This window comes from Sturnus vulgaris, chromosome 1 (genome assembly GCF_052056855.1).
Source record: "Sturnus vulgaris isolate bStuVul1 chromosome 1, bStuVul1.hap1, whole genome shotgun sequence".
Classification (NCBI taxonomy): Eukaryota; Metazoa; Chordata; class Aves; order Passeriformes; family Sturnidae; genus Sturnus; species Sturnus vulgaris.
Window position 1 is genome coordinate 81,522,099 of NC_142243.1, and position 18,894 is coordinate 81,540,992.

Consider the following 18,894-nt stretch of genomic DNA (forward strand, 5'->3'; position numbering starts at 1 on the left):
TATTCAAAAATAAAAAAACAATTTTAGAAGAGTTTAAAACCACTCAGGTAGATTTGCTTGAAAGAATGCTTAACTATATTTTTATGCCAGAAAAATCATAGGAACTTATCTGCAATTTGTACTTCAAAAGAAACTACTTTCACATTTTCAGGACTTAACATATTGAAAAGTAGTTTCTGAGGAATTAACCCTTTTTTGAAGTCTTTTCAAAATCTGCCCATGAAAACAAAAAGCAGAATTTCCACTTCTCTTCACCCTGAATTGTTGACTCTTTTGGGAACAGAATTAGATTAATGGGGGAACTCTAATTATTGTCCAGTCACAAATCCAAGAAGGGTCTTAGATTGCCCCTGAGTAAAGTAGGCAAGCAAGTCTGCAGAATTTAAATGTGTGTTAGTTTTCTGAAAGGCCAAGCAAAACCAGTTTGCAATATGAGGCTGGCAAATTTTGGCAGAGAGTGGGGAAAAAAAAGAAAGCTAGAGAAGCTAGAAAGAATTTAGCCAATTAAAAAAATAGGAATACCAATAATGCTCTTCCATGTGTTTTTTCCAGAAAATAGGCCATGCTAAACAAACCTGATTTCTTTGAAACCTGATTATGAAAGGGCAGGTTATATCTATAGAGAGAATTGCCATGCCCCATGCAATTCTAGTTAAATAGATAACAATTAGTAGTAGCAACAAAGCACATATTAAATGGCTATGAACTGGCTACCTGGGAGGTAGGAAAAAAGCTATCATCAAGACAAAATTGTCATGAAAGGAAGAGATTACTCCAGAGCTCCACAGCAATCAGTATAAGACCAAATCTATTCAACTTCTTTCTGTGTGGATCAAAAGTAAACAAAAGACTACTACTGGCAATATTTTTGGATGACTATTTGTATAATAGATATCCCTTTGATTATAGCACTTTCATATTGCATACTAGAGTTTATTGTCTTCTTTCTGGAGATGTCATTGCAATTTTTAAATTTAATTAATTTGATTTTCCCATTATGAAAACTGAGAGATGCTGTGATTACATTTGGTATCCATGCAATTACCACATAGATTGGTGTATTTTCCACTCAGTTAGTGAAAATTTCTTCAGATTCCTTAATTTAGGAGGCACAAGCAAAGTACGTTTTTTCATTTTGTAATTTCTGTCTGTTACTATCAAGATTTTAGAGAAGGCTATTTTTACTAATAGTTATTTATTTTTTTTTTCTCCTGGGGGTATTCATTGTAGCACAATCAGGCTGGTCAATCCATCCCTTCTTTTAATACCAAATGAATGCTATTCTAACCTATTTCTTTAAAATGTTTACTATTTTCCTTTGAAAATATTCTTATATTTCAATACTTTTTATTTTTTTTAGCAATAGTCCTTAAATGTTGGATTCGTGTATTTTCTTTCAATGCCATTTTTTTTTTAAGGAAGGTTATATTGTCTTTCTATAGTCATAGAAAGTATAGCGTATATAGTATATATATTATATAGTACATATAGCATATAAAGTATTTAGTACACGTAGTACTATAGTCATGACCAGAGAAGAAAATTGACCACTAATTGTCATTTCTATAGTGCTATGACCTTCATCCATGGAGTGTGTAGGTATGTCCCTGTAAAGGAACAAAGCATTAGTTTTATAAAGCAGATCTGAGTCAAAGGACTAGATTAAAAACATCTTTGTTATAAAAGAATTCAGAATATAGAGTAAGAGCATAACTTTTTTTGCAGATTTCTGTTTGTGGTTGTATTTTGAACAAAATTACAAATTCAAGTCAACATCTATTGAGAGTTCTAAATTTTAACTTTATTTTTAAAATTTAAGGAAAAAAAAAGTATTTGCTGACTTTTTCAATATTTGTCTTAAAGCGAAATAATTGTGTTTCTCTTTCAAGGTAGAATAATATTAGAATTTGAAATGTGTTTAATATATACAATATGTTCAGAATATTACGTTGCAATAAAATAGGCTAAATTCATACCTTAGAAAAAGCAGTGATAAAAATAGAGCTTCTCTTCCAAAAGAAAGAATAATATTAATGAAATTACCACCCGCAACACTTCAAATCCCTCAATAAATTGTAAACTCCCACATTTAGTTAGTTATTCAATAGATATTTAAATTTCATTTGAATCATAATTGTCTATGATCATGGCAAGACATCTATATAAGAAGCTAGAATATGGGGGGTCAAATGTGACCTACTGGCCCTTCATCAAATCTCTAGTGACCACGCTCATATTCCAATAACAGAATGGAAATTTTCCAATCAAAAAGTACTTACTTCCCCATGACAAAATAGTTTGCCATTAAAGTAGAGTTGTGTGTTTGTTTTCCTTTTGTTTTCCCCACTAGATAGAAAACTTCTGAGCTCAAAATATTACAAAAGGCCTTGTTTTATCTCGGGCAATTCATGCAGAAGTAGGCTGTAAAATAAAGATGACTAAAATTCTGCAGTGGTTACTGAATCTAAATGAGTTCTTATTTTGTGTAAGTAATAAGATAAATTCTTTCAAATGTACCAGACTAATAATAAGTACATGGTAAAATACTTCAGTAAATGTCTAGCTATGCACCCAGCTGTGGCCGATATTTTCTTAGTATTTGTCTGCATTTGAATTAAAACGTCTAGATTTTTTCAGTCTCAGTCTACAATAGATCCTTCTGTTGTAGCTTTTCTTTTATGTAAGTTAAATGGTTCTTCATGGAATGCTAAAAAGGACAACATAACACATTGTCAGATGCTGCAGAGCATAGAAGTATCTTTAAGAAAATTTGGTTTAAAAAAAAAAAAAAAGTATTGACTGCAATTCAGTTACAGAAATTAATTCAGAGAGCCTGAGAGGGAAGTAAAACTTGCCAAAAAATAAGTTATTTTCAGAGCTTTCTCAAATCCTGAGGTGCTGGGGAAAAGGAAAGAGAAGGAGCTGTTCACAATAGTAGATATATCAATCTTTCCTCTCAGTGTTCTTTTTTCTCAGTTTTATCTGATACTTTGAGGATAAATGCAGGACCATCATGAAGAAATATCTGGATTGCAAAAGGTTGTGAAGAACTGTCAGTACCGAGAAAGAAGCTTATGTGGTAATGGGCAAGCGCAAGAAAAGCATAATCAAGTTTAATAGCATTATAGAATAAAATTGCTTATAAGACATATTGTTTAGTTTTAGCTAGTCCTGTGAGTAGCAGGGGACTTGATCCTTATTGGTCCTATTCACATTAAGAGATTCGATGGTTCTACAGTAATTCTGGTCGTATTAATTTGGAAATGTCACCAAAGAAAAATGCCATGGGTTTATTAGTCAAAGATCAATCACCAATGTAATGTATTCCACATGAAAAACAAAAATGTTGCCATTTAAAAAGGTGCTATTAAAATCGTAATTGGAAAGAAAGTAGGCTTCTCACCATACATGGTCAAGAAAGATCAATTCAAATTGAAAAATGTTCTTTCCAAAGCTCTTGAAACTGTCACACACAAAACAAAAAAATTAAAATTTAAAAAGCCTAGCAAAACTGGTATGCTTTAGAGGTGACTAAACTTAGAAAATAAGTTAGAAGAAAATGTGTTTTTTGGGAGAACCATACAGGTGTGGAAAAAAAAAGTCTCATAATTTTAAGATGGAAATAGGTATACAGGGCAGAGGTCCAAAGCTGTGTGTTCTTCTCAGCTCTAGTCCAATAGATTTATCCTTCCATAAGTTGTATTTGATTTTTATATAGCAGTCAAACGTCTGTAAAAATTCTTTACTTAATACCAGAAACAGTATGGGGTATACCTGTAATGATGTCTACATCTTTTCTTTCTTTAATTTTCTTGTCTTCCTTTCCTACCAAATATGGTTAAATACTGAAGACATAGCTGAAAAGTACTTGGTTAACAGGGTCACAGTGTTGCCTAAAAAATATGAGGCAAAATTAGGGCTGTGTTTAAATTTAAAAAACCTGTGACAGCTTTCCTTATCAGGTTTTTTGGTAAATGTTTTAGCCAGGGAAAAATGTCTTTCTTAAGATTAACTTTCTGTCTTCTTGTGGGATGTACAGCAACCCCTGTCAAGCATACAGAAGATACTCAGGGGCAATTCCTACTTTAAAAGAAACTCCTGAAGCATTTAATATTCTCTTAGTGAAAAAGGCAACTAAGTTCTCCTTATCCATTTTGGGATCAATAGCAAAACTTGAGATGATGCAGGATTTTAGCACTGCACTGCCAGGACTGCTGGTGGAGCTGCTAGTGACAAGGACAGAGCATTAAGGTCCTCACAGTTGTTACATGCCTCATAGAGGTAATATGATTTCAGGTGTATAAATGTATATGAAACCCAGGAAAAAGAAGGAACTAAATCTTCTCTCACCTCCTGCCTTCAGCCCATCAAAACTTTAAAACTAGTTTTCTCATTCTAAACTTTGTATACAAGGTTTTGAAGTTAAGAACCTGCCCAATTTCATTGTCTCAGTTTTCAGAGAAGAGGAATCTGCTGCAAGTGAGAGAGATGAAGCGATTAATCATGATTAGTCATCCACAAATCCTTATTAACTATCTCCGAGCCTTAATTCAGTATCATACCTCTTGAAGCAAACAAAGGAAAGTAAACATAAATCAGGGGAAATTCTGTTTGTTTAAATTAATTTAAAAATGCAAGTGGCTTGTACTAGGGAGGATAGTGTAGAAGACATGTTCTACTATGTTACATTTGGTCTTTTGCAAGCTGAAATGGACGGTTCTTTTAAAAAAATCCCACACTTGGGATACCATGCATATGCATAAGCATGATACATTTGTTTTCAATGTAAAAAAACTAAAACAATTCACTTGAAAAGTCAAAGCGGGACATTGTCAGTTCTAGTACAGTTCCATATTCCTTTTTATCAGTAAAATTATTTTTCAGAACAGTAGTACCAGTTGTGGTGAACCATATTTATTTTGATGAAAATGTGTATTTAAATTATAGCAGTTCCTTTTATCTAAACTACTCTGTAAATTTCCTTTCCTAAGTTTAGAGTGTGTATAAGCTGTGATTATTTTCAATATATCATGTTGCAATTTTTGAAAAAACATTTCTGTTTCAAATCATATCATTTTAAGGAAGAAAGCACTGATGAACTAAACCAGACTGGTATACTGTTTTTAGCCAGTTTGTCCAAATCTACACTTCTGATGGAAAGTAACTTACAGTGCAAAACTGTGTTAAAATAATTCTAAAACTTTATGGATGCTTAAAAAATATTCATTGTGCATAGATCTCCTCATTTTTGCATGAATTGCTTTCAGAACAGAATGGAAACAATGGTATAAGCTACATGAAATTTTCCATTTCATATGTAGTAATGGCTAAATGGTTTTACTGAAGAAATGCAAAGAAAGTAATTTTAAAATACAAGAAAAATAATGCTCTGGGAAATACGTTTTACATCATCTGAAACTGTGGGAACCAAAAAAACTTAAGAATAGTGCTGTACATAAAGCTCTTCTGAAGAGTAAGGCTCTACTTCTTAAGATTCTTTGCATTGGTAATTATCTGATAAAAATTTATCCAGGAGCAACATCTGATGATGCTATGGTATATTTACTTACTGGTTATAGCAAGAGCTCACTTTCAGAGTCCAACAGAAGTTAAGCTGAAATTTTAGCTCTTTTAAAATGTAATGTTAATAAATTGGGAATTTTACTTATTTCTTTATTTATTTCTATGTAAATCACTCCAGTCTATTAATGTCTTTTATGTACTGATTGCTCAGAACTGGACTCAGCACTCCAGAGTTGATGAGCAGAGGGGAAGGGATCTCCTCCCTCAGCCTGCTGGCAATGCATTTCATGATGGAGCCTGGGAAAATGTTGGCCTTGTTTGCTGCAAGGACACATCACTGGCTCATGTTGGACAAGGACCACAGCAGATTCTTTTCTGAAAAGCTCCTTCCCAGCTACTCGGTCCACAGCATGTGCTGGTTCCCTACCACTGCACTTGACACTTCTCTTCTCTGAATTCCACGATTTTCCTGTCAGTCTGTGATCAAAGACATTAGCAGGGTCTAATTTACAGCTATTATCATAGGTGAAAAATGTCTCCTAATTGAAGCTGTGCCCACAGGGTTGTCTGTCCCTAGTTTTATTTTAATCTTTGCTTCTACGTGTATAGGTAACTAAATGTGAAAAAAAATTTCAATGATGATGGATAAAAAATATAATTTTACAATCATTCCATTTTGGTTTTCTCTTTCTAATGTATTAATAACAATAAAAATCTTATCTTTTGCTTTATAATTATTAATTAAGTCAAACATAAAGAAAGATTTATATAATTGACATGTATCAAAAACAAAAATACTTTTTTTGAGATATTTCAAATGAGAAAATCTAGCTTTTGGGTAGTTTTAAGAGATCCGTGATATATTAATTTAGAAATTAACTTTTTTTAGAAAACACCTTGTGTCTTGTTCCTTGGGGTAAAAGTTCCAATTCATTAGTTTTTCTATTAAGTAGCTATTTAAAGAGTTATATGAGAAAACACTGTTATTTTGGCAATGTAATTTTGGGTCGGAAATGCTATAAATGAGATTACTTATTTGATAATACAATAATTGATTTAATAAATATTGTTTCAATTTCTTCATATTATCCAGCAGGTTTATTGCCTAGCAGCATCTGAAATTCTGTTTTATGTATGTATATATATCTGACATAAACAACTGAAAACAACTTCACTCCACCTTTCCTTTAAAGAAAGGATATGCCTAGCCTTTGCTCTTGCTTGAACAAGCTAATCCTGATATTTTGTTTGTTTGTTTGTTTTCTTTCCCTCACAGGGGTCATCAGGACTGCCTTGCACAACATGGACAGGGAAGCCAGAGAGCATTATTCCGTTGTCATTCAAGCCAAAGATATGGCTGGGCAGGTCGGAGGGCTGTCAGGGTCAACAACTGTAAATATCACACTCACAGATGTCAACGACAATCCACCCAGGTTTCCTCAGAGTATGTACAATTTCGGCATATTTGAAAATCACACTGATTTTCAGTGAAGTAAGAAGCTATTAGCGAAATGAAGTTAGTAGTCAAATTCATGGGGAAAAGGCAGCTTGGAAAACATTAGAATTCACCAATATTTTTTTTAATTTTCCAGTATTTCCAGATAAAACACAGAGATGGCACAGTTAAAATACTGAAAACTGAAACCAGTAAAAATTTATTTCAGTCTAACCACTGAATAATATTGAAATGAGTTACGAAAGAAAACTGTTTTAATATGTGGATTATTCTCCAGCCCTTGTTAAATGCATATTTCAATAATTGTATGATTTGATCCCACGAGGGAATTATAATGTTCCTATGGTAGATAACAGCAATAAGGCAATTCATTAAAATATTTAACCCAACACGCCTTTGGCTGCTTCCATATGCATCTGTCAATTTTTCTTCTTCTCCTTTTTCTTTACCCTATTAAACTTAAGATCAATTATTACACTATAGATGGTCAAAATTTAAGATGTTTCTCACTGTTTTTGACTAATGGTGGAGCCTGACTTTACCATAGTTAAATGAATTGTTGATGTTGATTTCAAACAATGCTATCACATGAATATATGAAGAGTAAATACCAGAATAGAATATCTTAATGTGACCACTAATAGCAAGCTAATTTCTATTCAGCTCATTGGGTACACATTGATCTGACACAGTAGCTGGGATCTTGTAGGAATTCTGAATTCAGTCGCCAATTTATTTAAAAATCTTCTGCAACATAAATGCATTTTCTCTGCATATTGGCTTAAGGCCAACAAGAATATTGTAATTTGGTCTCAGACAAATTACAGTGCATGAGCTGTTGTAGAACATAATGGGCTGGTACTTATAGGTACATCCACCAGGAAATGCATTAAGCTGTTTGAATTAAAAGATTTAGAAACAATAGTAGAGATCACAAGACTTCAAGGAAAAACAAAGCTCCCTGACAATACACATTGTATAAAATCTGGCCAAACAGTAAGTAGGCTTATTAAGGTGTTGTAGAAATTAGTATCTTCTCTGTGCCTCACAAAGACTTGAAAACATAAAGCTTCTGATACACACCTTTAAATAAAATATATTCAGTTTTATGTTCCACAAACTCTTAATTGCATCCATTATTCTATTAAATACTACCTAACTATTGGAAAGGCAAAAGGTAAGGCTTATCTTTGAACAAGAGCTAAATTTAAAAAGAAAGAATATCCTAAGTTTCCTGAAAGCTCGATGGATGCAGGAATGGATACTTACCTACCAGGTTTCAAGAACTGGCCTCTTCTATTTTGAATTGAAGGGTTTAGACAGAAAACTGATTGGCAAGCAGAAATGTAACATTAGCATATGTATTTATCTATATTAATATTTCTTCGTAAATCAAAGAAATATAAAATGTTCATTTTATAATTTATATGTTTTAAGGGATTCTAATATCTTTGAAAATAACAAAAAAATTCACATTCAATGAAAACTTATTAAGGCAAAATAAAATTGTATTCTAATATTTACTCTTTTTAACATAAAGTATTATTTCTAGAACAAGTCTGGTAGAATACAAACATTTACTTTTTTTCCTTACAGAAGATTCCTATACACAGTTATGAGTGACATTATTTCTTTACTCTTTTTCAAGAACTATATTTTAAACCCCTTGCAGAAGAGCAGTAGCTGCATGTTAGTAATAAAGAATGAAAATACAACTGATTTAAAAAGGACCATTTTACCATCATGGACTATATACACAAGTCTTACACTAAAATAAATAACTTCTTTGTTTATTTTTCCTCTGTTTCCTTTGTGTGCCATGATTTTCAGTTAAATTTCTCTTCAATTTCCTTATTAGACGGAATGCTAAATGAGACTTACTGAGGCTTGTCACATTCAGAATTGAATTCAAGGGAAGTGCTAACCAAAACTGCCTATATCGAGTGCATAACCCTTGGGACAGGCTGAGCCTCAGCTAAACCACATTCTTTTGGTTAGTTTCCTTTTCTCCGTTACCATTCTTGTGAGTTTTGAATCTAACTGTATGAGTATCTTACTTGAGAACATGCTGGGAAGTACATCTGATTGATGCTGTTATTATTTGTTTTATTTGCAAATATACTTTGTTGCGTATATTTAAAAGAAGGCAGCTTTCTGGCTTTAGTAGATCAGTGTTCATTAGACATGAAAAATGCAGGAAGATATGCAGGATTTTCCCTTAAAGAAATACTTTAAACCCCTACTTAAAACTTAGAAATAAAGGTTGTAAATATATCTTCTTGAGAGGGTTTACTGTGTTTTTCTCTATATTCATTCTAAATAGAGCTGACTTTCTTTCAAAGAAAGTCCTAACAAAAGGGCAGTAGTTTTCCAAAATATAAAAAAAAAAAAACCAAAAAAAAAACCAAAAAAAAAACAAAACAAACCAAACAAAAAAAACCCAGGAGGAATAATATGAAACAGGATTGCATAATTTTATCAGTCTGATTTCTGGCATAGGAAACATAGCTCAAAAATTCTGATTGCAAAACAGTAGTATGTCTCAAAAGTAGGAAAAGGGTTGTGAATTCAGCAGGAGAATAGCAGGTTTTTGCGTCTCTTAGTTCTTGTTAGATTTACCATTGATAGATCCATGAGGTTGATCATTGAGGGCCCTAATTTCATAGTCATAAATTTATTTCATAATTTGATAGAAGATATTCCATCTTCTAATGGCACTTGTATCAGCCTTGAGCTATATCAGAATATTCTGTATACTTTTCTTTCATTAATTCTCTCTGGTGCTGCTTAAGATGAATAAATTCTCTGTGTTTTGCTTTGTTTAGTATGAAGAGATTCTGCTAGCATCAAGATCATCACACTAGGTAGAGGCTTCTATTGACATGTTTTGCATATCAAGTGCTAATTATTACATTCTGGCCAGTGTGTAGAAAATTTATAGCTGCTGTGTCTAGATTCCAATTTGTAGATTTTGTTTTTTGATACGTCTAGCTCAGTTCCTTAGGATAAAGCAGAATTTAAATATAACTCATCACTTAAAACACTTTTTATAAAGATTGATTTTAAAGTTTGATTTTTGAGCCTTGATAGTTTCATGGCAATAGTAAACATAATGTGAAATTATGTTTGTGCATAATTAATTTAGCCTCTCTTTATACAATATCATTGTATGACTATTACATGGCCATGTTTAAATAGGAATGTCATATGAAGATGTTCCTGTTAATTCTGAAAATGTAAACTCACATCCCAGAAACAGACATTAACTCTGTTCAATGCTAGTAAGGTTTCTAAGTGTAAAAGTATTTGCTACTCATTTTCTTTTGAAATTCATACTCCAGTGTGGTTCTTTCTGAATCCCCAGTTCCACGTAGTACATCCAATTCTCATGATTTCCTGTCATGACCTGTCAGCACCCTCTCACTCCCCACTGCCATGTGCTGCAGCCTGTCCTGTACTACCTGGTGACTAATCCAGGGCTATCTGCATTCTCTTTTACCATTTGGTTCCTTCCAAATGTGATAAGAAAAGTAAAATTTTGTCTAATTGTTTTTGAGCAGGTTTTTCTCCTTTTTCAGCCAGTAATTGCTAAGAGGCTTATAGAACCGTAATGTGTTTTAGATCTCTGTCCTTCTGTTAGATTTGTCTGATATTGGACAAGGGTTAAAAATTACTGGAGACTATTGAGTTAAAAGGATTGCAAAATTTTTGTGTCCTCAGGAAACTCAGATTTTAAATAAAACAAGTACATGATAACTGGTTTCTCTTAAGAGTACTGACATCTGATCAACTATACCTTTTTAAACTAGATTTTTTGCATATCTAGTATAATCTAGATCATGTTCATTGTGCCATTTATGGGCTTGAGAAGTGAGACCATATGAACCTAATGTAGCTCAAGAAGTCCAAGTGCAAGGTCTGCACCTGGGTCAGGGCAATCCCAGGCATGAAAACAGACTAGAAGAACTCAGTGAAAGCATCCCGGAGGAGAAGGACTTGGAGGTTCTGGAGGGTGAAAAGTTGGACATGGGCAGCCAATGTGCACTTTCAGCCCAGAAAGCCAACTGGGCTACATCAAAAGAGTTGCACCCAGCAGGTCAAGGGACGTGATTGTTCCCCTCTACTCTGCCCTTGTGTGGCCCCACTTGGAGTGCTGTGTCCAGCTCGGGAGTCCTCAGTACAAGAAATATTGTGGACCTGCTAGAGTGGGTCCAGAGGAGGGCCATGAAGGTGATGAGAGGTCTGGAGCACCTCATTGATGAAGACAGTCTGAAAGAGCTCAGGTTGTCAACCTGGTAAAGAGAAGGCTCTAGAGAGACCTCATTGGAGACTTTCAGTGCATAAAAAGGACTTATAAAAAAGATAGAGAACAACTTTTTACATAGGCAGGTAATGATATCAGAAGGGGGGTAATTTTAAGCAGAAAGAGTAGATTTTGGTATCAGGAGGCACTGGCACAGGGTCCTGAGAGAAGCTTTGGATGTCCCATCCCTGGAAGTGTTCAAGGCCAGCTTGGATGGGGCTCTGAGCATCCTGGTGTAGTAAAAGGTGTCCCTGTCCATGGTAGAGGAGTTAAATCCAGATTGTCTTTAAGGTGCCTTCCAACCCAAGCCATTCTGTGAGTCTATGAGTCTGCATGTTGATGAGTCCAGCAATGATACAGTATCCAGGGAGTATTAGGAAGCATTTCACTCCAGAAATTATTCTCTTTTCAAAGGTTGCTTATTTATTAAGTTTTTTTCACTAAAATTAGACGAATATCTTGTCTTTTTTTTTTTTTTTTTTTTTTTTTTTTTTGAGAAGAATGGTGTGTTCTGGCATTTGCACAATATTTGAAGCTAAATCTACCAAATTGTTTTATATATCACTGAAATCTGACATGAGTTATTTAACAACATTTGATCATGCAGGAAATGTCATGATGTTCTGTGTCCTGGGCAGAATAGGTGTGATTTCGGTAATCAGTTTTTATTGTAAAATTTAATTAACTAAATATAATACTTTTCAATAGTATTGTAAAACTCTCCTTTAATAAAAATTCTTGACGAGAAAATTTGGTAACAGAATTTTTTATGGGATTCAAATATTACAGGAAGTTTGACGGGAGAAAAATATATTTATGCCAGTCAGATTAAATACTTTTAATAAATATGTGGTCTACATACTGAGTTTTTGAGTTTTAGCACTACCTAGGTACCTCAGCTTTACTCATAACAGTACCATGGAGTCTTACTTCATTTTATTGAGTATTGTCCATGTTTGTGTACCAGATCCATTATGAATTACATATATTATACATATTAAAATAACTTCAAAACACTAGACAGAAAAAAAAAAAAAGCACAGGCTTTTGTTGGTTTGTTTGCTCATTTTTCTATGGGTTTCTGAATAAGACTGTAATGGTTTTGGGAATGAGAGAATGTTGTTTGTTTTTCTCTCAGAGTGGAGGATGGGGAGCAGGACCACTCCATTTTGAGAAGTGTTCTTTGGAAAGCCTTAATTTTCATGTCCTTTATGAAGTTAAACCCCAGTGTGATCACAATCCTAGCTGTGCTAGTGCCAGGGAAAAACAAGCATACAAACGAAACAAACACAGTCCAAATGGAGTTTAACCCTTTTATAGGAGTTGCTATTGCTCTCTGCTTTACCCAAGCTTCCTGATGCAGCCAGGGTCCCCCTTTAAATGGTACAAAATATACTGAACAGAGCACAGCCTCTAGGGACTGCTACAGATCACATCCAACAATTAAGTTCCTCATTAGTTATTTTTATGAAGTGCATATGTTGCTTTTCCCGTGCCATTTGCATAGAAAATATGTATTTGGGGATTCAATACCTACAGGAAAGTAGTGAATCTGAAAATCCAGGAGAAAAACAGGCTTTTTTATGTTCCCGGTTTTACCTATGAGCCACATAAACATCTCAATTTTTACAAGAAGCCAGAACACTTTTGTTCTCCAAGATCGAAAGTTCAGTATTCTGAGGTCAGAAAGTTTTCGAGAACTTTTAGGTATTGTCTCTAAAGCCAAAGTGTCTTGGAACATAAACTCATCACTGATTAAATTCTTAATCATAATCATAACTCCTGTTTTACACTGAGATGTAAAAAGCAAGAATATTGAGATGTACAAGTTTTGTTTCAGCCAAAGGAGTCTCTTGCATCAGAGGGTTTGTTTTTTATTTTACTAAATTGACCCAAGGTTTCTGTGTTCTTCACACTTTCAAGGTGAGCAAAAGTTTGAAGGGTTTGACTTTTGAAGTTTTTTGATTGTCATATTTGAAAATAAGAAGTAACTTCACTTATAATTCAAATACATTTAAAAAGTGCAACAGCACTGAGGTTTTTAGGAGGGAAGAAGAGTAGCATACCTCTAAAAATTTCTTGGCTTAGTTTTATGAAAGAGATGTTGGCATCTAAAAGAATATTCAGATCAAAATTAGTAGGTATAAAATTGACTGGACTACAATCATAGAAGTTTCTGTGCTCATAAAGATGGATTAAATTTGGATTTAATTTATTAAAAATAAGCATAGTAAAGGAATATGTGACATATGTCCAAGACATACTGTGACAAATAGGCTTCTAAAAAAGACCGCAGTCTCAAAAGAGAAATCAGAATAATCTATTACATGTAATGAAAACAAGCAGCTCTGTGAGTGAAGAATAGCTTTCTCAAAGAAAGCCATCAAGGAACATTGAGCACAGTCTACAGTTGAAGCTCCACTTTAGTTTTATCAGAGATGGCAGGCAGTAAAACATGAGACATACCTTCATAAACAACAGGGTCATAGGTTCACTTGAGACTTGGAAAAGTAATCTTACCCAAAGCCCAGCTTAAAGCAGGTTCAGTTAGATTAAGCTACTAAGAGTCTTGTCTAGTAAAGCCTTGAAAGCTCATTTTCAGGTCCCTTTCTGCAAAACTGCCTTACAACTGGCTCCTCCAGTATGTACTGATGAATGGCATTATTCCTCCTCTGGGGTCATCACTGAATGTCATGAGCTTTGTTTTAGCACATTTCTCCAGCATGTCCAGATCCATTTGAGCAGCAGCCCTGCCCTCCAGTGTAATAAACACTTTCTCCCAAGTTGGTGTTCAGTATTGTGTCGCTTCTCCCTCCCATTGTTAAATATGGTAATTTCTACTATTCTAGAAGATGTTGTAGCCTATAAAAGTAAGTAAAAATTATCAACAGAATAGAATAGATTAATAAATACAAAAATGTCAATAATATGCTCATTGATTTTCATTAAATACTGTTATACTTCTTTTTTGAGAGGTTCCGACAAATTACTTTTCTGAGAGTAAGACACAGCATTGGAGGTTGCCTGTCGGCTAATTGAAATTAAAGTATATTGTTCTAAAGATAAATAAATTATTTCTGTACTATAATGACAGATAAACCATAAAGTTTATTGAAAGATGAAGATCATATACCTGAATTTAGAAAATGTTTCAATTAGCATGAAGTCCTGCAAAGTGGTATCTTATAGAGTACCTTACCTGGAAAAGAGTATTAATTTCCTCATATCATGAGCAAAGGCAGTGCACGTGAGTGAATGTGATAAAAGCTGAGAACTGAATCAGCCAAGATTCTTGATCTGTAAGAAACAGGCCAGCTCCTTTAGATAAAATTAGACTGTCCCCGAAGGATTTCTGCTTCACATGAGCTCCTGGAAGCCTGCAATGCTGGAAGCATAAGAACAATCTGTTCAACATGGTCAGATTTGATGGAAAAGTTTTGCTATAGACTGATCATACCCAATCCTCAGGTCTCCTATCTTCCCAGTAAATTGTTTTAGAGGGTTTAGACAGAATAATAGTTTGCAATACAGAACTGTAAATTCATAGTATACACATCCCGTACTTCACAGTGTCCTATTAAACTTTCTTTATGGTCCAAGGAAACATTGATGGAATCAGAGTCACAGATTATGCTGAGTTTGAAGTGACTCATCTGAGTCATTAAGTCTCGATGGAGAACCCCAAGGAGTCACAGTGTGTACCTGAGAGCATTGTCCTAATCCATCTTGGACTCTGACAGGCTTGGTGCTGTGACCTCTTCTCTGGGAAGTCTCTTCCAGTGCTCAATTGAGACTTTCATCAGTTCCTCTAACTAGCTTACCACGATTTAGTGTTGAACATTTCCAGTTTCACCACTAGCCAAAAAAAATGTCTGTAATATAGTTTAACCTTCATGTGGCTGAGTTTTATTTTCTTGCATGTTTGGTTTTTTTAGATAGTATTTTTTATGTTTATCTATTTGGCTCATGTCTGTATGAGATGTTGTCAGGCTGTCTCTATGAAGCAATGGTTAAATTGCTTCTTGTTGGGAGACATTTCTGACCTTTTAATCTAAGAGTTTTTTATTTTTTCAACAGCTTTATTTTAATTCTATCTACATTTTTTAAATGTTTCAGTTATATAAAAACTGACAGAATTCATGAGTCATTTCAAATATTTGTTTTGCTCGATGTTTTAGCATTTCAGAATCTTTGAAGCGGGTATCAGTAAAACAATTTTCTGAAACAGATGGCTAACACGTGGGGTATGATTATAAAGTGGGGGCATAGTGTCATGTAGATAGATATATTTGAACAAGCTCAGCTATCTGAAAGTCTCCAATTAGTTCTGAAAGTCTCCAATTAGTTCACCCTACCATATGAGTTATAGTATGTCCAGTTCCTGAAGTGGCTTGATTATATATAATATTCTTAATGGCTTTAATCTTTTCCTTTCTGAAAGAGCAAAAGAGTAAAAAAAAAAGAAAAAAAACCATATTTTGCATTTATTTTAATGCTAAGTAAATTTCACAATCAATCTCATCCCATTACTATAATTTAATGTCTGAAGTAAAGCAACCAGCAATACAAAAATGTCGGTTGACATCATCTGTAAGCAAAATCATTGTGGGGCATTTATTTGGAAATTTGTGTAGGTGGCTTTTACATGCATATCAAAGAACTGCATCAAAGTATTAACTATGAGTTTTAATTGATTAAGTAATTGTCCTGTTACATTGGTGTTGGTATTTTATTCTTTACTTGTGAAGTTATAATTTTTCTCTTGCTCTGCTGACATTTCTTATTTTGCTTAAGATTTCCAAAATGAATAAGAACTTAATTTTTGTTTTCCTATGAAACCTCTCTTTTCCTTTAGACTAACAAAGATTAGTGCATTTGTCCATCCTTATCACTCTACTAGTTGTTTGCTAGTACTCTGGGCTAGTATGAAAAAAAAAATTAAAAAGAATAGGCTTAGGAACTGTAGTGCAAGGAATTAGATAAATTTATAATGAAATCATCTATTTTCTAGCAGATGTCTGTAAAGGCAGCTATATTTTAGTGATGGTATCTATTCTCTTTTCAGTTGCAGCTTCTTTAGGTTGATAATTTCTTCAATCCATCCAACCAGTAGTGAGTTTCTGCCACATCTCAGGTTTAATCTCTGAATCCAATTCAAATTTTGCCTTTCTTTTTCTACATGCTTACCAAGGGCACCTCTGCAGTCCTGCTACGTGGCTTAAACCCAGCAACCCATAACAACTTGTTAACTTTTGCATGTCCACTTTCAAATCTGCTGACCCACTGTCCTACCACTTAGTTTTGCACTATTGCACTCACTGCCACAGAATGCCTTCAAAGAACGTGAAAGGAACTCATTAGAGTTTCAGAAGATGTGTAGTGACAGAGGTTATTTAGCTTTTTTTACTGTGTTGGTGGTTGGACTGTGATGCAAACTCTGCAGACTGTTAGGGAAGAATTTGGCTTGGGGTTTTTTAGAGGGGAAATGAGGACATTGTTGGCATGTGCAGACCTTCAATTGGATGTGAATTATTCTTTTCAGTTCTGGTAGATTTCATCATCCCTGCTGTATTATAAGGGTAGCATTGCTGGAGAAATCTTCTTTAAGCTGTTTTCCTGGCCTAGTTGGAGATAGAGACAGATTTATGTAATGACATGCCTGTTTGCTACTTTTATTTCCTTGTGGCAACTTCTTGTCCACCAGAAATCTTTGTACCTTTTAGAAAATTTCATACAAAAACATAAAGACAGTTAAGAGAATTATCTTCCAAAAAATATTTCACTTACTAATTATTAACCTAATAGGCTACAAAATCACTGAAAGGATGTCCTAGTTGTAAAAGAATATTTTCCTAGGCACAAATGTGCAATACTTCTTTTTACCCATTATGTTAATTTTTATTTACTGTGGATGGCAGTTAAATTTTTTGTGCAAAGAGTAAAATATTACATTATTCCGTTTTTCTTTAGTAAAATTTACGTGTTGAAAATGTTGATGCAATGTTGCAAAAATTATTATAATTTGGGAAAAATGCGACAGATTTTTCAGTTCAAAAGTACTCACTTGACCACGTATTTAATTGTAAGTTGGTGAAATATATATATTTTGGTTATGGAGAATATAAACTTGTAAAATTACTGATATGAAGTAATTTCTGTATTATGTGATGTACAGCAACAGCTGTGAAAACTAAAATCCTACATCAGGTTATTTGGATTTTGAATAGGGAATGAAGGCATCCCAAGTAAAATACAATTTGGTTTTGATTTCTTTCAAGGATCTAAATAAATTCACTTTACAGAATATGTAAATACTCTTCCCTTGACTCAGACATCTATCAAGTAAATAATGGTTCTCTAATTTAATTTGACTAGAAAATGTCTGAACTATTATGTTGGTTTTTTCCCCCTCAGAACATTATCAACTGTATGTTCCTGAGTCGGCTCAAGTTGGATCAGCAGTTGGCAAAATCAAAGCAAATGATGCAGACACTGGCTCAAATGCAGACATGAAGTACACAATTATAAATGGCGATGGCTCTGGGGTATTCTCCATATCTACTGACAAAGAAACAAGGGAAGGAATTCTCTCTCTGAAGAAGGTAAGCCACAGAAGATGTAAAATTTGGGTGAAGATTCTACTTTTGTCCTCGACTTACTTGGCATAGAAAGTTTATCTATGGCAATGAATGTGTGTTTCAGTTTTCATAGACTGTTATTCTTTGATTTACTATCAGATGGTATCTAAATGATCCAGTATTGTGCTAAAGACTGAAAATGTTACTGGTCAAGCTATCACAGAGCTATCATTTATATGTAGTTCCTATATTTGTTGCTGTCAGTTGAGAACTCTTATGTGGATTTTTCATTGAGTCTTGTAGATATCAGTTATATATATCCATTAATCCTAAAAATTAAAAGTGACTATATATTCAAAATTGCTAATATGTATTCTGGTCTTGATTAGTGGTCAGAGACATGAAAGCCTGAAAAAATGTGAAAGAAGACAATAAATTCAAACTATCATAAAGAATGGGTTTTTTTCTGGATAGATATATATGTATCTCAGATATTAAAAAGTTAGTTTAAAAATTAGTTATTAAAAATTAGTTTCTAACTCAAGAAAATATTAGTTTAATAATTCATAAATATTTAAAATATCTCTTTCAGTATCTTAAAAAGCTTTAACTCAGTGTCTTTTGTAAAGGTTATGTAATACCCACCTTTTTCAACCACATAAAAATAAACTGTCTTTTTTATACCACTGAATCTATTTCCTGATGGCCTTGTTGCAACTAAAACCATAATCTATTATTTGTTCTTCAAAATGAGCACTGTATTCTCAACATGGCTATTGTTCATTAACTAAAACATTTATGCACTTTCAAAACATGAAGTAGAATGTAAGAATTTGCAACAAAATGAAAGACATGTAAAAATATGTTAAATCTCCTTTCTTTCTGGTTTTGGCAAAGTAGCTTCTAAATTTTTTTCACTATGATTTAGAATATCACTAAAGCATTTCTTGCCTGTTCTTTTGTATACACGTGACAATAACTTAAGTCATTTTTACATCAAGACAAGAAGAGGTACATTTTGCTTAGGTAATGTT

General features: G+C 33.6%; 1 protein-coding gene across 18 annotated transcripts in view; it reads left to right on the forward strand.

Annotated features, from left to right (window-relative positions):
• The window catches only part of CDH18 (cadherin 18), a 490,532-nt gene that overhangs the window by 419,049 nt on the left and 52,589 nt on the right, over positions 1 to 18,894 (forward strand). For all 18 annotated transcript variants that reach the window (XM_088170648.1, XM_088170626.1, XM_088170705.1 and 15 more), the window contains 2 exons: positions 6,800 to 6,967; positions 17,697 to 17,884. In XM_088170648.1, the coding sequence (XP_088026774.1) occupies positions 6,800 to 6,967; positions 17,697 to 17,884 (356 nt within the window). The remainder of the gene's footprint in view (positions 1 to 6,799; positions 6,968 to 17,696; positions 17,885 to 18,894) is intronic.